The sequence below is a fragment of the Ophidiomyces ophidiicola genome (genome assembly GCF_022830035.1).
Source record: "Ophidiomyces ophidiicola strain CBS 122913 chromosome Unknown scaffold_4, whole genome shotgun sequence".
Taxonomy (NCBI): Eukaryota; Fungi; Ascomycota; class Eurotiomycetes; order Onygenales; family Onygenaceae; genus Ophidiomyces; species Ophidiomyces ophidiicola.
Window position 1 is genome coordinate 583,004 of NW_026054644.1, and position 19,449 is coordinate 602,452.

The 19,449-nt window shown below is 50.8% G+C and overlaps 8 protein-coding genes across 8 annotated transcripts; 5 read left to right on the plus strand and 3 right to left on the minus strand.

The window, feature by feature from the left end:
- Positions 1 to 650: 650 nt before the first annotated feature.
- On the minus strand, positions 651 to 2,589 carry SFL1 (Flocculation suppression protein; the record flags this gene model as incomplete). Its single annotated transcript, XM_049250716.1, has 6 exons — positions 651 to 1,405; positions 1,456 to 1,525; positions 1,578 to 1,921; positions 1,978 to 2,045; positions 2,102 to 2,200; positions 2,264 to 2,589. The coding sequence occupies 6 exons, from the start codon at positions 2,587 to 2,589 to the stop codon at positions 651 to 653; spliced, it is 1,662 nt and encodes a 553-aa protein (XP_049110300.1).
- A 2,923-nt stretch (positions 2,590 to 5,512) lies between these two features.
- On the plus strand, positions 5,513 to 7,283 carry LOZ57_001630 (uncharacterized protein; the record flags this gene model as incomplete). Its single annotated transcript, XM_049250717.1, has 4 exons — positions 5,513 to 5,586; positions 5,650 to 5,797; positions 5,878 to 6,263; positions 6,314 to 7,283. The coding sequence occupies 4 exons, from the start codon at positions 5,513 to 5,515 to the stop codon at positions 7,281 to 7,283; spliced, it is 1,578 nt and encodes a 525-aa protein (XP_049110301.1).
- A 551-nt stretch (positions 7,284 to 7,834) lies between these two features.
- LOZ57_001631 (uncharacterized protein) lies at positions 7,835 to 8,861 on the plus strand (the record flags this gene model as incomplete). Its single annotated transcript, XM_049250718.1, has 5 exons — positions 7,835 to 7,867; positions 7,987 to 8,093; positions 8,214 to 8,523; positions 8,582 to 8,694; positions 8,813 to 8,861. The coding sequence occupies 5 exons, from the start codon at positions 7,835 to 7,837 to the stop codon at positions 8,859 to 8,861; spliced, it is 612 nt and encodes a 203-aa protein (XP_049110302.1).
- A 2,104-nt stretch (positions 8,862 to 10,965) lies between these two features.
- On the plus strand, positions 10,966 to 11,418 carry LOZ57_001632 (uncharacterized protein; the record flags this gene model as incomplete). Its single annotated transcript, XM_049250719.1, has 1 exon — positions 10,966 to 11,418. The coding sequence occupies one exon, from the start codon at positions 10,966 to 10,968 to the stop codon at positions 11,416 to 11,418; it is 453 nt and encodes a 150-aa protein (XP_049110303.1).
- A 971-nt stretch (positions 11,419 to 12,389) lies between these two features.
- Positions 12,390 to 13,337, minus strand: LOZ57_001633 (uncharacterized protein; the record flags this gene model as incomplete). Its single annotated transcript, XM_049250720.1, has 2 exons — positions 12,390 to 12,917; positions 13,029 to 13,337. 2 exons carry the CDS (start codon positions 13,335 to 13,337, stop codon positions 12,390 to 12,392), a joined length of 837 nt encoding a protein of 278 aa, XP_049110304.1.
- Positions 13,338 to 13,833: 496 nt separating this feature from the next.
- LOZ57_001634 (uncharacterized protein) lies at positions 13,834 to 15,223 on the plus strand (the record flags this gene model as incomplete). The annotated part of the gene is made up of 2 exons (XM_049250721.1): positions 13,834 to 13,958; positions 14,050 to 15,223. The coding sequence occupies 2 exons, from the start codon at positions 13,834 to 13,836 to the stop codon at positions 15,221 to 15,223; spliced, it is 1,299 nt and encodes a 432-aa protein (XP_049110305.1).
- A 1,266-nt stretch (positions 15,224 to 16,489) lies between these two features.
- RRP36 (rRNA biogenesis protein rrp36) lies at positions 16,490 to 17,555 on the minus strand (the record flags this gene model as incomplete). The annotated part of the gene is made up of 2 exons (XM_049250722.1): positions 16,490 to 17,296; positions 17,382 to 17,555. 2 exons carry the CDS (start codon positions 17,553 to 17,555, stop codon positions 16,490 to 16,492), a joined length of 981 nt encoding a protein of 326 aa, XP_049110306.1.
- Positions 17,556 to 18,453: 898 nt separating this feature from the next.
- On the plus strand, positions 18,454 to 19,413 carry LOZ57_001636 (uncharacterized protein; the record flags this gene model as incomplete). The annotated part of the gene is made up of 1 exon (XM_049250723.1): positions 18,454 to 19,413. The coding sequence occupies one exon, from the start codon at positions 18,454 to 18,456 to the stop codon at positions 19,411 to 19,413; it is 960 nt and encodes a 319-aa protein (XP_049110307.1).
- Between the last annotated feature and the right edge of the window lie 36 nt (positions 19,414 to 19,449).

Genomic DNA, 19,449 nt, shown 5'->3' on the forward strand with positions numbered 1-19,449 from the left:
TACAGTGAGTTATACTAAATCAAAACACAAAGCCAACAAGATACTCAAACAAGAAATGAAGATTTTTTTTTGCAGAAACTCTGCAAAAGCGCCACCAAGATATATAGCAAACATATCTGCCAAAGCTAGAATATGATAATGAGATGTTACAAGGTACAGAATTTTGATACCCAAAAACTGTTGGTATGGCAGGTCAGAAAAGTACACAAAGGAAAACAGAACAGCTGTACTGTGGGTTTAGCTTGTGAGAGCTCCATAATTGGAAAGAAAAGAGGAGGAGAGGGAATTCATGATAGCTAGGGGACTCTTTAACACTAGCGATGGGAAGGTTGAATACCCAATAACCAAAAAAAGCATAAAGTTAGTGATCGCCAAATCAAATAGATATAAGGGTATTGGGTACTTAATAAGGATCATGTGCCGACGAGCAAGACAAGGAACGAGGGAAAGAAAAAAGAGGGGGAAGCATCATCAACGCAAGGTCCGATGAAAAGCGAGGTAGCATGCTAGAGAGACGTAATTTCGTGAGTAATAGTGGTGGTCCTGTTGTCCAGTAAGGATATTTATTGTACGCTGCATTATCTGCATGTGTTAAGAAGGTTCCGTGGTTCAGGGGTTTGTTGTTTCAAAATATTCGGCTCGAGGCCGCATCACTGAAGCCGTTTCCGTTTGCGATCTTCACTCATTGCAGCATCTTCTTCTTCGGCACGCTCTCGCGTCTCTGCGGGGTTGAGTAAAGAATGCACGTTACTGGCCATGCTTGAGCGTCGAGTGGCGGGGAGTGATTCAGTGGGGCGAAGAAATTTAGGGCCTCCAATAGCCCAGCCACCTTCTGAAGCTTGTGCCGGGTCGAGCGATAACGGAGGGGTAGGCTGTCTTGTATCTGGTGGCTGGCGTGGCTTCCCCATTTCATACCTTGAGAGCACGTCTTGAACCTGTTGGTCGGTTATTGTAGGTACTCTCTGAGGCGAGGGCGGCCACTGAGAGGAATTTGCCCCAGCAGAAAAAGGAGATATGCCCGAGCCCGGCCAGCCGTGCTGGCGAATATCCGCCGAGGTGTGACGCCTGCCAAGATTAGGGCCCGGTGGCGAAGATATTGAGAGAGGATGTGGCGCAGGCTGCTGTGGCGCAGGAGGGGGTCGGCTAAATCCAGAACCGCCGGTATTTGCGCCGCTGACAGATCCAAAGCGGTGAGGTGAGACCGATATGTGAGGTGGCATTGGTGGGCGCGCAATCGAGGTTCTCCGCGAATCCTGGCCAACTTGCCGGGGTGACAGTGGTGCTCCAGTGTCAACGGTCAAGTTGGCGAAGTAAGGCTGTCGCCCAGACACAAACAGCTCGGTTGGAGACTCTAACGCACGGATAGCGTCAAGTTGTCTCGCTACTTCACGTTGCATGTTGGCAGCTGCATGGCGTTAGTATCGTTAGTTTGTCAAAAGGATCGAATCCACCTACCATCACGATGTATTGCATTTTCCGGGTCAGGGACCAGTGAAATCATGAAGTGAGACATCGAGTTCGCCCACTAGAAAGATGAATTAGAAATGAAACACTTAGGTGGAATTTAGAATGCCCACTTGGTGACACCGGATTAGGCTATCTGTGAGCGCTTGGCACCTTGAATTCAGTAGAGCGTGCTGGTCTTCCATTCGAGATAATCGCGAATGGACTTCATAAAGCGAGTGTTCTAAGTTGATCATTCTGTTGTCGGGAGCCTCAGGAGCGGGCTCAGCGGGGGTCCCAGGCTGAGAAGCGTTGTTCTTGTGAACAGAGAACGAATCCCGGTGAATCAGCGCATGCCTCGACGCGCGTCGCTTGATTTCGCGTAACCCTGAGAGATCTCCTTTTCTGAAATTTCCATTCCCATGCCGAAACTCCCACATGGGGGAGTCTGGCGAACCAGTGTGGAATACATCGCTCACTTGGCATTTTGATCAGAGAACAGTTGGCGTTAAGGTAAAGAGGGTCTGAGCTTACCTTTGTGAAATCCATACATATTTAATTGTCGGACGAAAGAAGAGATATTCGTGTGCTTGAAATATTGGCTGATTTAGGAAGTCAGCTTCACCCCCGGCAAAAAGCGGAGAAAAGGGCCACATACGCCAAAACTTTCGAAAAATCAGATGAAGGAGACATAACGAAGCTTTCGTTGGAGCTTGACCAGGAGATCAAATGTTGAATGCTCGAATCTTGAAGCATACTGCCAGAATGCGGTTAGAAAACACTCTGTAGCCAATCCTCGCGCAGCCTTGGGGTCTCGTACCTATACAGCTTATGAATGAAGGCTGTTTGCACAACCTTTGGCTGCTGTGCAGCCGCAGCAGCTCCAGTGGGCTGCGTCGAGGTCGCATTCTGAGCATTGCCTACTTCCAAAGTGTTCCCATTTGTATGTCCCTGGTCAATCTCGGGGCTACTCTGCGATGGCGGGCCCATGGCGGCAGAAGCGGGAGGGCTAACATCCATAGGGTCACCGGCCGGATGATCGGAAGGCGAGATGGATGCCGAAAGCACGGGGATGTTTCTAGTTTCTGTCATCTCCACGGCGCCTGAAAAGGGGTTTCTCGAAGGGGGTTCGTGAACACGATTCATTGTAGCGCAGCGTTCACGACCGCAGGAGGGGGAGGGGGGAAACGAACGGCCAGGAGAAAAGGCAAGCTTTACGGCAGATCGAAGGAGCTTGGTAAGAATAGGCCAGAAAGGTGCCTAGGTGATTAGCGCAACAGGTGATAAGGAACCAAGCTTCCAGAATTGTAACGGCAATGGCCCCAGTATCAAAAGTGTTCGGCGTCGCGGAGAATTGGAAGATGCGCCGGCTTAAGCGGGGAAGCAAAGAGACGGAGCGGGTCCCGCAAAGGCAGTAGCAAGTGACAATGAGGGCATTGGCGATTTAACCATCCATACATGCGAGCTCGGCGATCATATTCTGGCGTTCACTTCTCGAGTCCGGCCGGAGGTGCCTCGGTGAGGGAGGGTTGTGTGGGTGTGTAAGCAGCTGGCATCCACAGCCTAACCGTGGAAAGACGCAAAGCTAGCGACCCAAGGAATCGAGAGGGGCAACGAAAGCTAGGAACTCGGCCGGCGGTACGTGTGCAGGGCGTTCGGGCACGGTAGACCAGCTCATTCGAAATGGACAGGCTGTCCAGTGTGGGCGACAGGGAGGGTATTTGGGGCCGTCACAGGCTGGGGGCGACCAGGCTGGAGCTGCCGCAGCAGCTGCGTGCAAGGGTAGTTAGACCAGAAATAGTACAGTTAGCGGCGAGTCATTGGGCGCCGGGATGCTGCTTAGAGGGAAACAGGCAGCGCACGGAGAATATCTGTAGGGCGATGGTGCTGGGGCGAGCTGGAGAGGAGGAGGAGGAGGAGGTGGTGGTGGTGGTGGTGGTGAAGAGAGAAAGTGTGGAGAAGCCGGGGAAGATAACGACATGCAGCGCTTCTGGACTACGGGCGACCAGCTGCCACTCTACACAAGGGAACCGGCCTCACAATCACAGGACGTGATGCAACGGCCCTGGCGTTTTTACATGCTACCCTCCGCAAGAAGGCTGAGATAAAGAAACACGGCCAGGATGGGCTGTATCACTAGCCGGGCGGATCGCTAGGGATAGGCTCGACAGCTCTGGAGGTGAGACGAGGCGAGGTGCTGGAAGACCGCGAAGGATTTACTGGGGATGGGCATGTCGGACTGCTAACTAGTAAAACAATAGCGCTTGCAACGGTCTAACCAGTTAACTATTCCGGACCTGGCAGCTTCAAACGGGTCGCTGGCTACCAGCCGACGACACAGCAAACGTACATAACTCGGGCCTTCACGCGCAGCATCGCACGTCACGTCGAACGGCGCCGCGACCGCCCCTTGGTAATATCTTAACAGTTTGATAATTCTCCCGAGCACCTCTCACGGTCGCAGATCCACACGCCCACCCCTTGTTTCGCATTCCTTGACGTCGGGGTGTGCGCACGGCCAGGGCCAGGGCCAGGGATGGAGCCGATGTTTTGTCGTTCACGCCCTCCGCCATCCCGTGAGAGTTAGCGGGTGAGCCTGGCGAGAGGGCCCCAGTGGCCGGTTGCTGGCTGGAAGTTTGACTGGGCTTCTCGAAAGGCCCTGCACCAGTCTAGAAGACGTTTGGAATCAAATTCTGTGTCCGGCCAGGTGGCTGCTGCAGCCGGCGACAGACAGGTCACAAGCTGGGCATTGGATCTTCACGATACACGATGGCTAACGAACCAGCCCTTTCTGCCTGACATCTTCGGTTAGCTGACTGAGTATCTGGAGCATCGGGCAGTCGCATCCAAAGCGAACTAAACGGCAACCGGCCGGGCTAGCTAGTTGTTAACTCACTAGTTAAGTAAAACTAGTTCGATGGAAACGCCATAGCCTCCGAAGGCCGCATGAATTTCATCCTGGGTTCTTAAACAACGGAACTCGTTGCGCTCTCCCCTAACCGCATTGATGATAGAACCACGGAATAATGCTCGCTAGCCGCTGGTGAGGAGTATTAATAGCCACGCTTGTTACCCGATTTGGGATAGCAGTTCTTCTCACTCCAAACAAACGCCCTGACGACCGCATGGTCTGAGGGCTCTCGTTGTTTTGAACTCCAGGTCCTCGAGACACAGGCCAGTGTCTAGATCCGGTCCTGCATTCAGCGCTCCTCGATATCCGGTATTATCAGTGGCGTTCTATCAGATGCTTCCATGCAACATTTTCCCCAGCCTTGCACTGCCTCTCACTGTGTACTCGTCCGATAGATCTAGCCGCACCCATACCTACCTGCAATGCTGATTATACCCATTCCGGGTGGATGCTCTTCTTCGTTATCGGTATGGCTCGTGGGTGATCCAAGACCGTTTCGATAGCCGTGACTTTTCTTGTATTGTTCCTGCTTGGACACTTTCATGTCTAATGGACTGAGGGCTATGATGGAACGGCAGGTCAATTGCTTGCCTTTCCATGAAAATACTGCTTATAGCAGGCATATATCGTCGAGCTGCTTCAACATTGATAACCACGCTTCTGTTTTTGGACAAAGATTCTGTACAAGCTAGTCTTATATGGAAAGTCATTTCATCGCTATGCTTCACTTAAGTGCTCAGCAATTGATAATCCCTCAATCTGGTCAATGTTGGAAGTACCCTCAGACTATGTCCTTTTTGGTACCGGGTATTGCCTGTTTTTGTATAGTTATACCATGCACGTGATAGCGCTGTTGTTGATTTCTCCAGTGAATTCTCTCCTGTCAAAACATTTCACCTTTAGAAACAATGGCATGTTTTGTAATACATGTTGCTATATTTGGTTTTCAAACCACTTGTCAACCCATTTGTGTGTGCTCGTACATGCTTGAGCTGCCCTCTTTTGTGTTCAACTTGGTTCTAACTTGCAATGATATCGCACTGAATGCCTGATATTGGATAAACAAATGTTGGCATCCGACAAACTCTTAAGATAAATTTCATATATAATGCTAATGAGAACATAGTACAACTGCCTTTTTGAACAGTTGGTGCCAAGATGGGCGACTCTACTGATATTAAGAACGTGATTGAAGCTTTTCAAGCCTTGGATACTGGGTCCCAGAAGCAAGCGTATGTCTATCATAACTCTGATATTGATAGCAAATAAGTGGCGCTAATGGCGTTAATTCACAGACTCCAAACCATAGCGAAAAGGGTTGATGAATTGCGAAATGTGCTTTCCAAGTCACTATGTTTTGATGTTATTGGAAACATGCCAGTGGAACTAGTTTTTCAGGTCGCGTTCTATCTGGAGCCCTCCGAAATTTTCATCATGCGCATGGTATGTTTTGAAGAGGCTCAAAAACTGATTGCGAAAGAATAATTTCGTTGGTTCTCCTAGGTTAATATCTCACAATCTAGGTGTCAAAACGATGGAATGAATTGTTTTCTATCTCGACCGCTTGCAAGACTAGTTTCCAGTCTTTTATTCCCTCCCGAAATCTCGATACTACCGCTCCTACCTGGGAGGAGACATTTACTAAATACGCTAAGCAGCACCTGGCTTTGAAAATGGGAAGACCCTTTAGCAAAGCTCTCTTTATTTTTGCCCGGAGATTTAACGAACAAGCATCCCATGTAACTTATTCGAGTGGCATGGTTGCATACCAAACTTCGGGGCCCGGATTGCCACCTTCGCTGCGCGTGCTCAACCTGCGTACCAGCAAAGTGATAACTTTCTCGCCAACACACGTCATTGCCCATATTCGATTGAATGAAGAAATTGTAGCTGCCGTCCTTCTGAATTGGTATGCAAATGATGTGTTCTTTTGTCAGCTGAGCTAATATTTCTATGTAGCTGGTGTGAAGTATGGAATCATCGATCAGGGAAAAAAGGAACGTTCCGCCTGCCTGATGGAAGCAAGGTGACCGACTTCGCTGTTGATGGCGAAACAGTCGCTGTTTCTTTTGGATACCTCCAAGTACTGGTTTGGAACTTGAATTCTGACGTGAGCCGGGAGGTGCTTCTTCCTCGAATGCCTCTTTGTTTAGTGTTGGATGCAATGGAGGACCGCCTCATGGCTCTATACCCTATACGGATAACACCACCGGCGAAAACTACCGGAAAAGAGCAGAATACAGCAGATAATACAACAAACCTAAAGGCAAAAGTAACCGACATAAGCTCTCCGAAGAACGGAAATCTTCTCAAAATCGAGGTGCCATTCGATTTGCCTAATATTGAATGGAGACATCCCTTGTTTCTCAATCACTCTGGGGCGTGCATTGTTTGCCCTCAGAACCCACTTCCTGCATTGGATACGAGTCTCTATGTCGGATTTATGACTTACAGCAAGCCTTTGCAAAAATTTCTTGTGCGCACGTATCAGAACGATAAGCTTTCATCACGATGCCGATGCTACACCGGAACATCGGAAGTTATCGTATCTGAAGAAATAGCATATCGATTCCACCAGCGAGCCGATGGGCCCTTCCTACTCATTCTGGACCCTCGAAGCCCTGAAGGGTGGAGGTCTGTTCGAATAGAGGGGTTGAGAATTTTGGTACCGGCTTCTAGGCTTTTCGAAAAGGTCTGCGAGGTGCCCAATGGTATTCGTGGGGATGACAAGTTTCTTGTTTTTGTCTATGATGATGGCGTGGAGGTTTGGTGCTTTGACGAAGACGAGGAGTACGATGACGACCCCGACTATAGGAAGGAGTATGAAAAACAAGCGGCCGAGAGAGCTGCAGCACGACAAACGCGTGAGAGACCCAACCAGGCTAGTTTGTTCCAGTATTACATGCATAGCTCAGGGATAGTGCCATAGGCGGTTAGTTAGTCCTCCGTAGATTAACAATGAAAGCTCTCTATTATTGACGTCTGTTCGGCCGACTCCGAAGTTTTGGCTTTGTGATCGTTAAAAGAAAAGCGCGGGTTGGGCGGACCGGGGACGAAGCGCGGCTTGGCAGCCTCACCTGGCGAATCAGAGCCCTCTAGGAGCGCCCAGTGCGAGGGCTTTGCCCTTATCACCAAGCCACACCTGTTTATCGTTCCCGCGGCTTTCATCCCGCTTTCTGAGCTTCAGACTTATATGTAATCCAAGCTGCACTCTCCACCCCCTCTTTTTTACCTTTTAATTTTTTCCTCGAATCGTTTAACTTAGACATATCTTAGAAATTGGTGGCGGCGAATTATCTGACTGTTGAGAAGACCTGGTATGTTACTCTCCTCCCTCTGGTCGTTGATATTATCATCCAGCTGACAAGGATATATGTAGCAAACAATTCTGTACATTTCTCTATTTATTGTTGCAATCAGTAGTGATATAACTTCATCTCAAGCGAAGTAAGAAATATTCAAAACAGTGTCGAGAACATCATGCCAGACAAGGTCTACGTTACATACAACCAGGTACGTTGAACAATCTCGTGCTTGGGCTTTGGGAACCTAGCAAGGGATAACTACCTAGAATATGCCCTCTTGGTTACAAGCAATTTTTTTCCTGTTAACTGTCCCCGGTGACTCTCTAGGTGCATAAACTATGCCAACAATCTGCTGATAGGATTCTAAATGATTTCCACCCAAATCTGATGATCGCTATTGGGGGAGGAGGATACGTACCCGCCAGGATATTAAGGTCTGTGCTGCCTAGTTTATATTCTTAGGTCCCATATGGCACCGGAGTCTACAGCACCCTGGGGGGTTGGGCGACCGATAGGTTTTAAGGACCGCATTCTGATCAATATTTAATGTGCAGATCATTCCTCAGACGAACTGGCTCTCCCAATATTCCAATCCAAGCCATTGGTCTTTCCCTTTACGAAGATCTCGGTAAAGGTGAAATTGAAACACCAGGCACCAAAGTTACAAGAACACAATGGCTTGATATGAGCTCGCTTGAGATGGCAAACTTGATTGGAAAAAATGTCTTGATTGTTGATGAAGTCGATGACACAAGAACGACTTTAGAATACGCAGTCAAAGAGCTTCAAAAAGATGTCGAGCTTGCGCAGCAGAAGCTCGGACGACAGGGAGAGAAGACTACCTTTTCGATATTTGTTCTTCATGTGAGTTTTTTCTGCAATATAGGCTCATACATTAAGTTATCTAATACATTTTTCACAGAATAAAAACAAAGAGAAAAAAGGAAAGCTTCCTCTTGACATGCTCAATGAGGATCGATACCTTGCAGCGGTCACAACAAAGGATGTATGGATTTGCTATCCTTGGGAAGCTACGTAGGTTTGCCCTAGTATTTTATGACAATACCCTTGTTTGGTCCTCACAGTACTTGCTCCATAAGAGCAAGCTACTTTTCGATGCGTACGTATTCACTAATAATCGCTACGCAAATAGGGACATTGATGAGCATGATCGCCTCGCTACAGCAAACCCGCTGATGTGATAATTGGGAACATAATGACTCCTATTCTACCTACCTTTGCTCTTGCTTCTGGTGTGGGATATATGAAATTCCTCGGAGCTGGTATTTTGGTAGTTGTGAGGCACATTGTCAACACGCACTTTTAAATAGAACTAGCGTATGATGTGTTTTTCAAAATTTTTCATGGCAGTGTCACCATGACATGCACACCATTTTACATATTTCATACAAAAACTTTCTAGAAATACAAGAGTCAGAATAAGAAAAACCTGGATGCATACAAGAGGTGCTCCGTATATGTATCCAAAACTCTATAAATTGAGTGTCACAACCAGCAAATTGGTATCCAGTAATCACGTTGGGTAATGTTACATAAAAGGCCAGTGCTCGCCATTCGTTTTCCGTCGACTGGCTAAATTGTGAAAAGCAGACCATCTGATGGTAATTCAAAGCCCTTGGCACAGAAGATTCGGGGCCGCTTCATTTTCGGCATCTACCCAGCGCAGTGAACCCTTCAGCCTCAATGGCTTTGAACGATTCCTATCTTTGGGGTATTTAATCAACATCCACGTTGGCCTTTCGCAACTGACTCTTCGCCGTGGCGATCTCCGCTTGCAATGATTTATGCGCTTCCGGTACGTCATTGAATGTGAATACACCCCAGCCTAGGCGGAACAATAAATATGCGCCTAGCACCATGATTGAGTATGCAGGAAGCTGTGGTTTGGATTGGAACGTCAGCACTGGGGACGACAGGGGGGGGGGCGAGGGCCTGGCGTACGTATGGAATGATTTGTTCTTGGATAACGCCATTTAGAGGTAGGAGACCTAGGTAAAGTGCGAGGTAGAGCTGTTTTGACACGGCCGCAGTTAGCACTGCGCGAATGCACGCGTTTTACGGGACGAGAGCCTCACTGATGTGATAAGGAGGATGATGGATAGGAACTGTTGTGCTCGCGTCATTGCGTATATATGACTTCTGTTGGAAGAATGAGAACTCAAGGAAAGACAAGGCGATTGAAACAAGAAGTCAACAGTATATAAAGCCACCGAGTTAAAGCAAAACACTTCTGTAGATCATATGGACATGCGGCATCAGCGCCTTGATAGCCTGAAGCGTCCCGGGATTTTGAATTCTCCGGAACCTTAATCAAATCCAACTACCATTGCGGAATTACGTAGGTCCGAGAAACCACTGTAGATCCCTAGCCGAATGCCTCGTCATCTACTCCGTACTCCGTGATTCAACAAGATTCCCTCCCCAGCTAGGTAGCTCAACCACAGCCGACAACAGACTTGGCAGAATCAACAGAGAAGAAAGGCTCAATTCTAGTGTAGCATTCTAACTCAATATTAAGAAAGCGGATGTGGGCCTTTCCGCTCATCAAGATCCGTTGTGGACTGATCTGGGGTTAAAACATTAACTATCGTCCAGTGGAGAGTTTGGCTGAGGGCGTGCGCCTCTTCAACTATGAACGTGTGGCCTATCAATTAAGTATTCGGTCGGTCCCGTGGGATTTGAGGCTAGAGGTGCTTGAAAACTTAACTACACCAGGAATACAAGTGAATTTGGCACATTTCGCAATGCTTTTGCAAGCAACTGTAACTAGCTTGTGGCAGCCAAAAATTCATGGCGATATGGTTTGATCCTTCAACGTCAGCTCTTTCTATTCTGGATGTTCTGATACCTCCACGGCCAGCAGCTCTCTAGTTATATGGGCTTCTCTGCCAGCTACTCATCTGTTATACCCTGCCGCGTCCCGATCCCAGGCCCTGCTGCTATTGCCCACTGCTTGAAGTAGCTGACATGATGTGATCATGTTGGTGCATATTTACAAACATCAGGTTGACAAAGTCACCTCTCTCTGGGCTATCAGGCCGGTCTATGTATAGGAGTGGCCCAGTCTTGGAGACGTACGAGTACTATTCTCTTGAATAAGGCTCACTATTATGTAACAAATACTGGAATCGTTTACACCAAGAGTTATTCGAATATCCTCCCAATGAATTAGAAGAGAAGCCGGCGGATACTGAAGCAGAACAAATCCTATGAAATTGGGGGTGCCTTTTGCTGACTGGATCTAAATATAAACCATACCATACTGCTGCAGGGGACCAGAGCAACATGTCTATAAAGGGGAACCTGCAATCCCTTGTTTTTGGTTTGAATTTCCTCAGCCAACACCATTGCAACATTCTCGAGATTCTCGAAACTTCCAGCCTTCTCTCCAATTCCACATCCAGCAGGATGTTTTCCTACGCATTCTTTCTCCTCCTCGCTTGTACCGCAAATTTATACGCTGGTGCATCACCAACGGCCGGCAAAAATGCTGCTGGGAGCGTGTCTGTCGCGCGTACAGACATTGGGTCTAACCCAATTGCAGGACGCGAGGCCAGTAAAGAGATCTGGAGAATTGTATATATGGATGAAGCCCTAAAGCATCTTCTGCCGAAAATCCGGACGCGACAATCATCACTCCAGCCAGATCCCCGGACCGTCATTGATGCTCTGAAAGCTGATCTCCACTCAAAACTCAAGATTGTCCAAGATAAAAAGCCAAATTTTATCGATGGCTGATGGAAAGTACGGACCTGTCACGTTGAATAAAGCTGGTGTTTAAGTGGCTCAACGGAATATTACAATTACAATGAGCTTGTCGCTGTTTCCAACATTACTATCTCCCGGAATGTCAACCTTGAGGAAGCTCGCCGCAATTACACACCGCTCCCAACAAAGTTGCAACTTGTCCAATCAAAAGCGGTTGCGAACTCAAGGACACAAGGCTGGAGCATTGGGGCCAAAGTAGACGTCAAGGCTGGGGATTTCACTTTGTCGCTGTCGAGCGAATACAGGGACACTCGCGAAAGGACTATCACCGACACTCGACAGACCTGGGATTCAATGGATTGCCCACCATGGCATGAATGCCGCTTGGAAACATGGAGCTTCAACCTTATCGTCGATGGCATCTGTGTGCAGTATCCTCACTTCAACTGCGGACGTGCCATGAATTTATGCACAACGAAACCAAGGCCTGCCGGCCGCGACCACCGAACAGCATGGACAGACAGGGGAGTTTGCTGGCACCTCAGGTCTTTGGCCATGGCGTGCGGGCAACGTAAAGCATGCAGAGTGGATGTGCCACTGATGAGAGCGGATGGTAAACTTTTGTCTTTAATCGCCTCAATTGCAGTTCCACTGAAGAAGGAATAAATGTTGTAGAATCGTGGCTTAGTTGGTGGGTGTCGATTGCTCGCATCCACTCCAGGCAGATGGCTCTCATCGGTGCGTACTTTTTTCACCAATGTTTAGAGTATGAATGTATTTACCTTTCTTCACGTGTTGTGTACGGATCAGTGAGAAAATCCAGATTGTACCCCGTAGGAATATTCATAAATAATAAGTACTAAAAGTACAAGATAAATAAAACCCCGCTTTGCATAGCTTTCCGAGAAACTTTCATTATTATTCAGGTGGTCCACTTCCTCCAAAATGAGCGACAGGCGTGGGAAGCCAGACAGCGGCAGCACTTTTAAGGCTGTGGCTATTCAACCATACATTTTCACAAAATCCAGGACGTATTGTTCGACCTCCTTGGAGTGCAAGTAAATGAGAGAGTGGTCCTGGCCATCGACGACGACGAGTTTCGCCTCGGGCGAATTGGCGGCCCATTGGATTTCGTCCTTGGCATTCTCCACCGAAAACACGGGGTCGTGGGAGGCCATAATTAGCAGCAACGGGCACCGGATGTCGCGGAGTTTGCAGTACATGGAGCCTCTTTCGAGGTAGGCGAAGGACATGACCATCAGCTCTCTGCGGCCGGCGTTGCCGCGGTATCGCGCCTTGAGATTCTGCACCCAGAAGTCGCGCACCTCGGCGGGACAGTCGGGGCCGAAGTTGACGTCGGCGTAGTATTCGCTGAAGTTGTCGGTCGGGACGTAGTCCGGGGTCGGGCCGGGCTTGTCCCACTCGGGCAGATACTTGCGTATGACGGCGGCCGAATCCCAGCAACCCAGCTCGCGGGCGCGGGCGCTCTCGCAGTCGAAGGAGATGCTGACGGGAATCAGGCCGCGGACCTAGGGGGCGACGCGCATCAGCGGGCGGCAACGGAGGGGGGGCAGGATGGAACATGCTCTGTCCGGCGCAAAGAGGGCCATTTTGAGGGCGATGAATCCTCCGTGGCAGACGCCGAGGATGAAGACCTTGTCGACCTTCAGGGCGTCGAGAACCTGGAGGGCCATGTAGGCGCTGTCCCAGTGGCTCCAGTAGGCACAGGTCTTGGGGCGGGTGCGGCCGCAGCCGAGCGGCTCGATAGCGAGCAGGTTGACCTGGGCGGCGGCGGCGGCGCTGGCGAAGAGGTCGTTGAACAGGCGAACGTCGGTGGCGAAGCTGTTGATCATGAGCAGGGTGGGCTTGGCAGGGTCGTAGGCGGGCATGCAGTAGCCGACGTCGATACCACCGAGGTGGGAGACAGTGACGGTGCGGGCGGTGGCCATGGTGGGTTCAGGGCGGGTGCGAGCGGGGGAGCAGAGCGACAGCGCAGGCGAGACGAGCAGCAGGCATGGCGGGCGGCTATATGGCAGTCAGCGGGCGGTGGGCGGCGGGCAGCGTTGTTACAGAAAGCGGAGAGCGGAGGGCGGAGAGCGGAGAGCGGAGGTCCGCGGCGGGCGGCGGAGGGCGGACGGTGGACAGGCCGGCGGCGGGGCGGGCGGGATGGGAATGGCTAGACTAGTTTAACTTCGCTACGGCGTGCCACTAGCCCGCTGAGTCAGCCTGCGCCCGCCCTGAAACACTAGCGCGCCGCCCCTGGCCGCCCGCTCATTTGGCGAAACAAACGCTGCGTCTGTTTCTGCAGCGCCGCTTCGCCGTCGTCGTCGTGTCGTCGTCGTCGTCGCCGTCCGCTTCCTTCTCGTGCTACGTTCCTCATCCTACGTCTGGTCGTCAGCCTCGCCCGTCCTCCTCCTCCTCCTCCTCCTCCTCGCTTGCTCCGTCATGTCCGCTGCCGTCGTGCCGCCCGCTGCGCCGCCGGGCCCGGCCTTGCCCAACCGCAATCCGTCCGCCAGCCCGCGCCCGTCCGTGTCGCCGTCTGCCCGCTCATCGCCTGTCCACAAATCGCCGTGAGTTGCTCGCTTAATCACTCTCTCGCTTACTCTGTCTCTCTCTTTCTCTCTGTCTCTCCCTCCTGCTGACCCTCCCCTGCTCCTCCAGCGCCACCACCCACCCGCCCAAGATCGCCATCAAAAAAGAACCGCCATCGTCACCCAGCCTGCCGTCGGGCGCCCGCCATCGCCCGCGCAAGCTCGATCTGTCGGGCGTCTCTGCCTCTAGCCTCTCCTCCCGTGGCCCGCTGACTGCCCGCGATGGCCGCGCCATGCAGGATGTTGGGCTCGCCTGCCTGTCGCCTGGCTTCCAGACCCATGATCCTGCCCGTCGCGAGCAGCTGCAGCGCAGCCTCAACGTCCGCGAGCAGCAGCGTTCCATCATCGAGGCTCGCCTGCAGCTGACCGCCAAAGGAGACGGTTCCCTGGAGCCCGCCGCTGCCACCGCCGCCGCGCCCAAGCAGACCGAGTCCCCGCCCTTCAGCACCCACCGCGCCGCGAAGAAACGCCCGCCGCCGGGCCTGTCCATCGTGCCCCCCGCCGCCTCGCAGTTCGCCCACGAGCGCATCATCCAGTCCGCTCCCTTGAACCACACTTTCTCGAGCCGCCGCCAGACCCAGCCCGCCGCCCGCCATTTTACCACCCACCACCCCGTCGACCTGGCCGCCTCGCCACACATCCCCCAGCCCCCCGCTCCCCAGACCAACAACCGCCTGCCGCCGCTCGCCGACGTCTTTGGCGCCGACGCCCTCGCCCTGCGCGACCGCGAGCAGCCCAACTCGCGCGGCCCCTTCGCCCCCACGAGCAATCAGTCTCAGCCATCTCTCAACCCCTTGCCCTCGCCTGGCCTGCCCGCCCACCCCGCGGCCGCCGCCACGCGGCCCCGAGAGTATCGCTCCGCCGAAGAGGCCGTCCACGACCTCTCTGGCGGCCGTGAGGAGTTCCTGCCGCGCATCATCCACTACAGCGACCGCCAGCCCAGCCCGCGCTCGCCCCCGGCCGCCGCGAACCCGCCCACCACAAGCAGCACGCACAACCACCAGGTGAATGGCTTTGCCGCGTCGAATCCCACCGCCGGCCGTCGCCGCACCAGACAGGAATACGAGCAGGACCACGGCAGCCCGCCCTTGGGCCCAGGCCCCGAACCTCGCCTCCGTCCAGGACGAGGCCCCAGCAGCTATGGCCCCTTTGGCGCCGGCAGAGATTCTCCAGAAACACAGCGGTTGAAAAAGGAAGAGTTTTTAGGCCTATGCGCCCGCGCATGGGATTTGTTTCATTCATAAATGCTGCTCCGCGCACACAAAAGAACTGCTTTATTCAACGATATCATATCCCCTTTCTGGTTCCTCATCTCCTTGCAAGAAATCCACACCGATCTTCTGCTATTTATTATGAGACTGAGCTTGCAACCCTACCATTTGGTCTTATGGTCCCGCTCGCGTAATCTTTTCTGTTGTTTTTCTTTCTTATATATAACTACTCTCTCCCCACATCCTTCTCTTATTATTTATCTTCTCTTTTGTTTTCCTTTCCACCCCAACGATTATTCGTATCTGGTTCATACCCTCATAGTCCGGCTACCATGTTGGGTATTTACGGGAGTTAATATGCATCTCGCAAGTGCCAATTCTCGGTCGTATATGTCATGGGTCCTGCTCATTCTCTTGATTTGCTCATCCTGCTCTAGTCGCCCCTTTTCTTTTCTTTTCCACCTCAGTGCTCATTTCTTTTAGCGTCAGGAACCTCACTTGGTCCCCGGAAACACATGGCTTTCACATTTCCCTTTTGTTTTCGTCTGCTTTTTTATACTCTACGACTATTCATTCTGGCTAGGTACCGCTGTCGTCTTACATCTTTGGCTACGCCCTTTTCAGTTTTTCTTTTTTTTCCTTGCCCCCTCTTCGTTGCAGGGCCTTCCCACTACTTGCTTAGCACTCAATGTTTCCCAGTTACGCTGTGATGAAATGGCAAAACACGAGATGTGACATTTCTTACGACCAAGCCGCATCTTACTGATTCTTACTATTTCATCTCAACGAACCAACAAATTCCCCTTGTCATTCCCTAACCCCCACCTCCATATCCACTGACTAGCACGGTTTTACCATCATACGAGCTATATCTGACATCTCAAATACTTCACCCCCATGGAGTACCAATCAGCCTGAAGCTTGGGCAGCTATCTGAGACATTTTGCGACTCTGGCGGTTAAAAGTTTAGCTTAGCGAGTCAACAGCGTAATATTCCCAGCCGCTATAGTAGTTTTCCAGCACCACAGAACAAACACACCTTGGCCCTGGGCAGCCCATCCAATGATAGCAATGAATTGCACTGTGACGAAAAATTGGCAGCCCGTGATTGCCGAGCAGCTAGCGGACTACAGAGTACTCCGTACTCCGCGTTTGTTCTTAGCTTCCGCTGTTTCAACTCCATACTCCATACTCCGTACAACGTTTTTTTTTTTTTTTCACTGAGTACGGAGTACTCCGTAAATTGATCATGAATCATAATTTTGTGTCTCTTTGGACGAAAATTGTACGTAAATATATCTAATCTTCCACCGCTCTTCGCATATCAGGCATTCCTTTTCTCTCCCTCGACGCAACCTTCTTCCGCCTTCTTTCAATGGTTTTTTGCCTCTGCCTGGCCCCCATCTCCTCGTACCTCTGTTTCAAGGCTTCCTTTTTTACGTCCCCCTTCTTCAAGAAATATGGTGCACTCTTCTTTCCCTTCCGAATCAACTCCCTTTCCTTGCGCTTATGCTGTGCCACGATTTCTTTTTCCTTCTCTTTTCTTTCAAAGGCCCTCATTCTATCCGCCGTAGAAGTTATTGTACGCTTGAGCTGTTCTTTTTCAAGCGGGTTCTTGGTCTTGGTCAGCTGCTGTTTGAGTGAAGCGAGTTCAGAGCCGCGATAGTCTTCGAGGAAGGCATAGTTCTTGTTCGCCGCCGCTTTGGCATTGCCGATCGCCGCGGAGTTGGACGCGCCGTGAGATATCACGACGGTGTCAAACCGTGGATCGCGAGCCTTTGGCTGACCAGCACCGTGATCTACGACCATGCGTTTGCGGGTAACCGCGTATTTGGATGATTGGACGGCAGGCGCATGTTTGGAGGAGCGGTGAGGAAGCGCATGCGTTTTCTTTGATGAGGGCGTTGCCGATTTCTCTTCTCGGAGAGCACCGATACGCTGTCGGATCTCATCCAATGCGGATGGACCTCGTGGTGTTTCACGGGCCAGGGTAAGCTTCTGCTTGCCTGCTCGACCGAGGGAGGCCTGGGCCTTTGCAAGAGCACCAAACGATATTTCATGCAGCGAGGACGTGATATCGGGGTGCTCTGGGGAGGAATGTCTCAGCTGTTGACTGCTGTATTAGCTCACGTATTTTATTCTCGCAAGACCAAAAGGAGAAAAAACAAAGTTGGATTATTCAAGACTGTACCTCTCCCTCACTGTCTTCTGATTCCGAAACTTCGCTGTCAGCTCCAGACCCAGCGTTGCCGGAATCAACGCCATCGTCGTCTGAACTCGATTCAGAAAGGATCTCAGAGTCGTGTCCATCAGCAGTATCAGGTTGGGCCTTCATGCGCCGGTTGAGCGAGTCTGTGAGGCCCATGGCCGATCGTAGCAAATCTTCAAAATTATATACTCCGTACTTCCATCCTCCGTAAAAAGTCGGCCGAGCCTAGCAACGGTGTTACATAAGCACCCTCCCTCCTGGCGGTGAGACCCAGCATTAAAAAAAGTACTGCCAAAGGCGGTGGCGGCGATCTCCGCAGTGCCTGGATTGCAAGAAGACGAGCGACAACACGGCCGCCACAGGTTGAGCTGACGTTGGGGGTTCGTCTCCCTCACTTGCTATGATCTCGCTTCGTCGAGTACATTTACGCCTTGAGAGTCCTTATCATGCACCCCCTTCCTTCCCAGTCGCGACGCATCCCCCCATTCGCCGCATGGTAACTTCTCGCAGCTGTGGTTCCATCTTCAAGATGCATCGATTACACTGTGGCTCGAAGAGCGGAAAGAAAGGCTCGGATTTGTCGCAGCCACATGGCAATACAATGCCCTCATTTCATAGAAATTGCTGCTATGCCTGTTTAGGGTCGAATATCCCCCACACGAATGATACTATGCATTTCAGCTTTCACTCTTCCTATCCGTCGATGGCCCGTCCAACACCAAGTATGTCTTTGAATACCTCAACAGATGGCATTGCGGAACCTCCTATCCATTTGCAGTCCGATATGTTCTGCCAATGGCGGCACCAATCGATGTTTTTCTCTCAAATATATCCCAATTCCTATTCGTGTTCTTCCTTTCACTGGAGGTGAGTTACCTGCCATAACCATCCAAATCCGGCTGATATCGACGTAATTTACAGGTCCCGATATGACACTTGCGTTTCAGCTTCTCCTCATTCCCACTGGCAACCACTCAATCACCCCATCGGAACAGTCGACAGCTGTCGCCGTGTCCCAGATAACACCCCGACCTCGCGACATACTCATAGTTCAATGCCCGATACGACTGCTCCCGAACTTGAAAACGCTCGCAAATCTTCATCCACTAGAACTCAAAGCCCAGTTGCTCCTATTCCTACCCCAGACTATCTTGCGAACGCACATCAAGAACCGGTCGTCGCCTCTTTTCCACGTCCGCTGTTGGTTATCCTTGATATGAACGGCACCCTTATATACCGTAACAAAAGCAGACCAGCCACCTCCTTTATCAAGCGCCCCTACCTTGACGTTTTCCTTCGTCATCTATTTGAAAGATATAAGGTTATGATTTGGACCAGCGCTACGCCGCTTACTGTGCGGGAGATAGTCAGAAAGCTGTTCGCGCCAGAGGTGAAGTCCGATAATTTTGTGTCGGTTTGGGCTCGAGATAAATTAGACCTTTCCAAAAAACAATATATCGACAAAGTTCAGGTATATAAAAAACTGGAGAAAGTTTGGAATGACGACTTCATACAATCAAAGTACCCCGAAGTAAGGGATGATCTCACCAATGAACAATCATCTTGGAGCCAGTCCAATACTGTTCTTATTGACGACAATAAATTGAAAGCTGCTGGTCAGCCCCATAATATTATTGACATACCCGAGTTCACCAACGATATGGCTGTCGACGAGAAGGAAATTTTGATAACAGTTCTACGCCAACTGAGGATACTGGCGATGCAACACGACGTGAGTCGGAAACTACGCCAATGGGGGGAGATGAAAAAGACAGCGGACGCGAGCCTTTCGGTCGCCCAATTTTGGCGCACTCAGCTCAATAAAGATGAGAAGGAGCTTGGTCTGGATGAGGAAATCATGCTTTTAGAAACTCAAACCGATGTGAGTGAGTCCGTTTCTAAATGGAACAATGCCGAATCGACGAATAAGAAGAAGAAGAAGAAGAAGAAGAAAAAGAAGGCGAAGAAAAGAGGGAAAAGCACTATGCAGGCTATGACCACATCTGCTAGTTGACAAAGTCGAGCACAAAGCTAAGGAAGTGAAATCCTG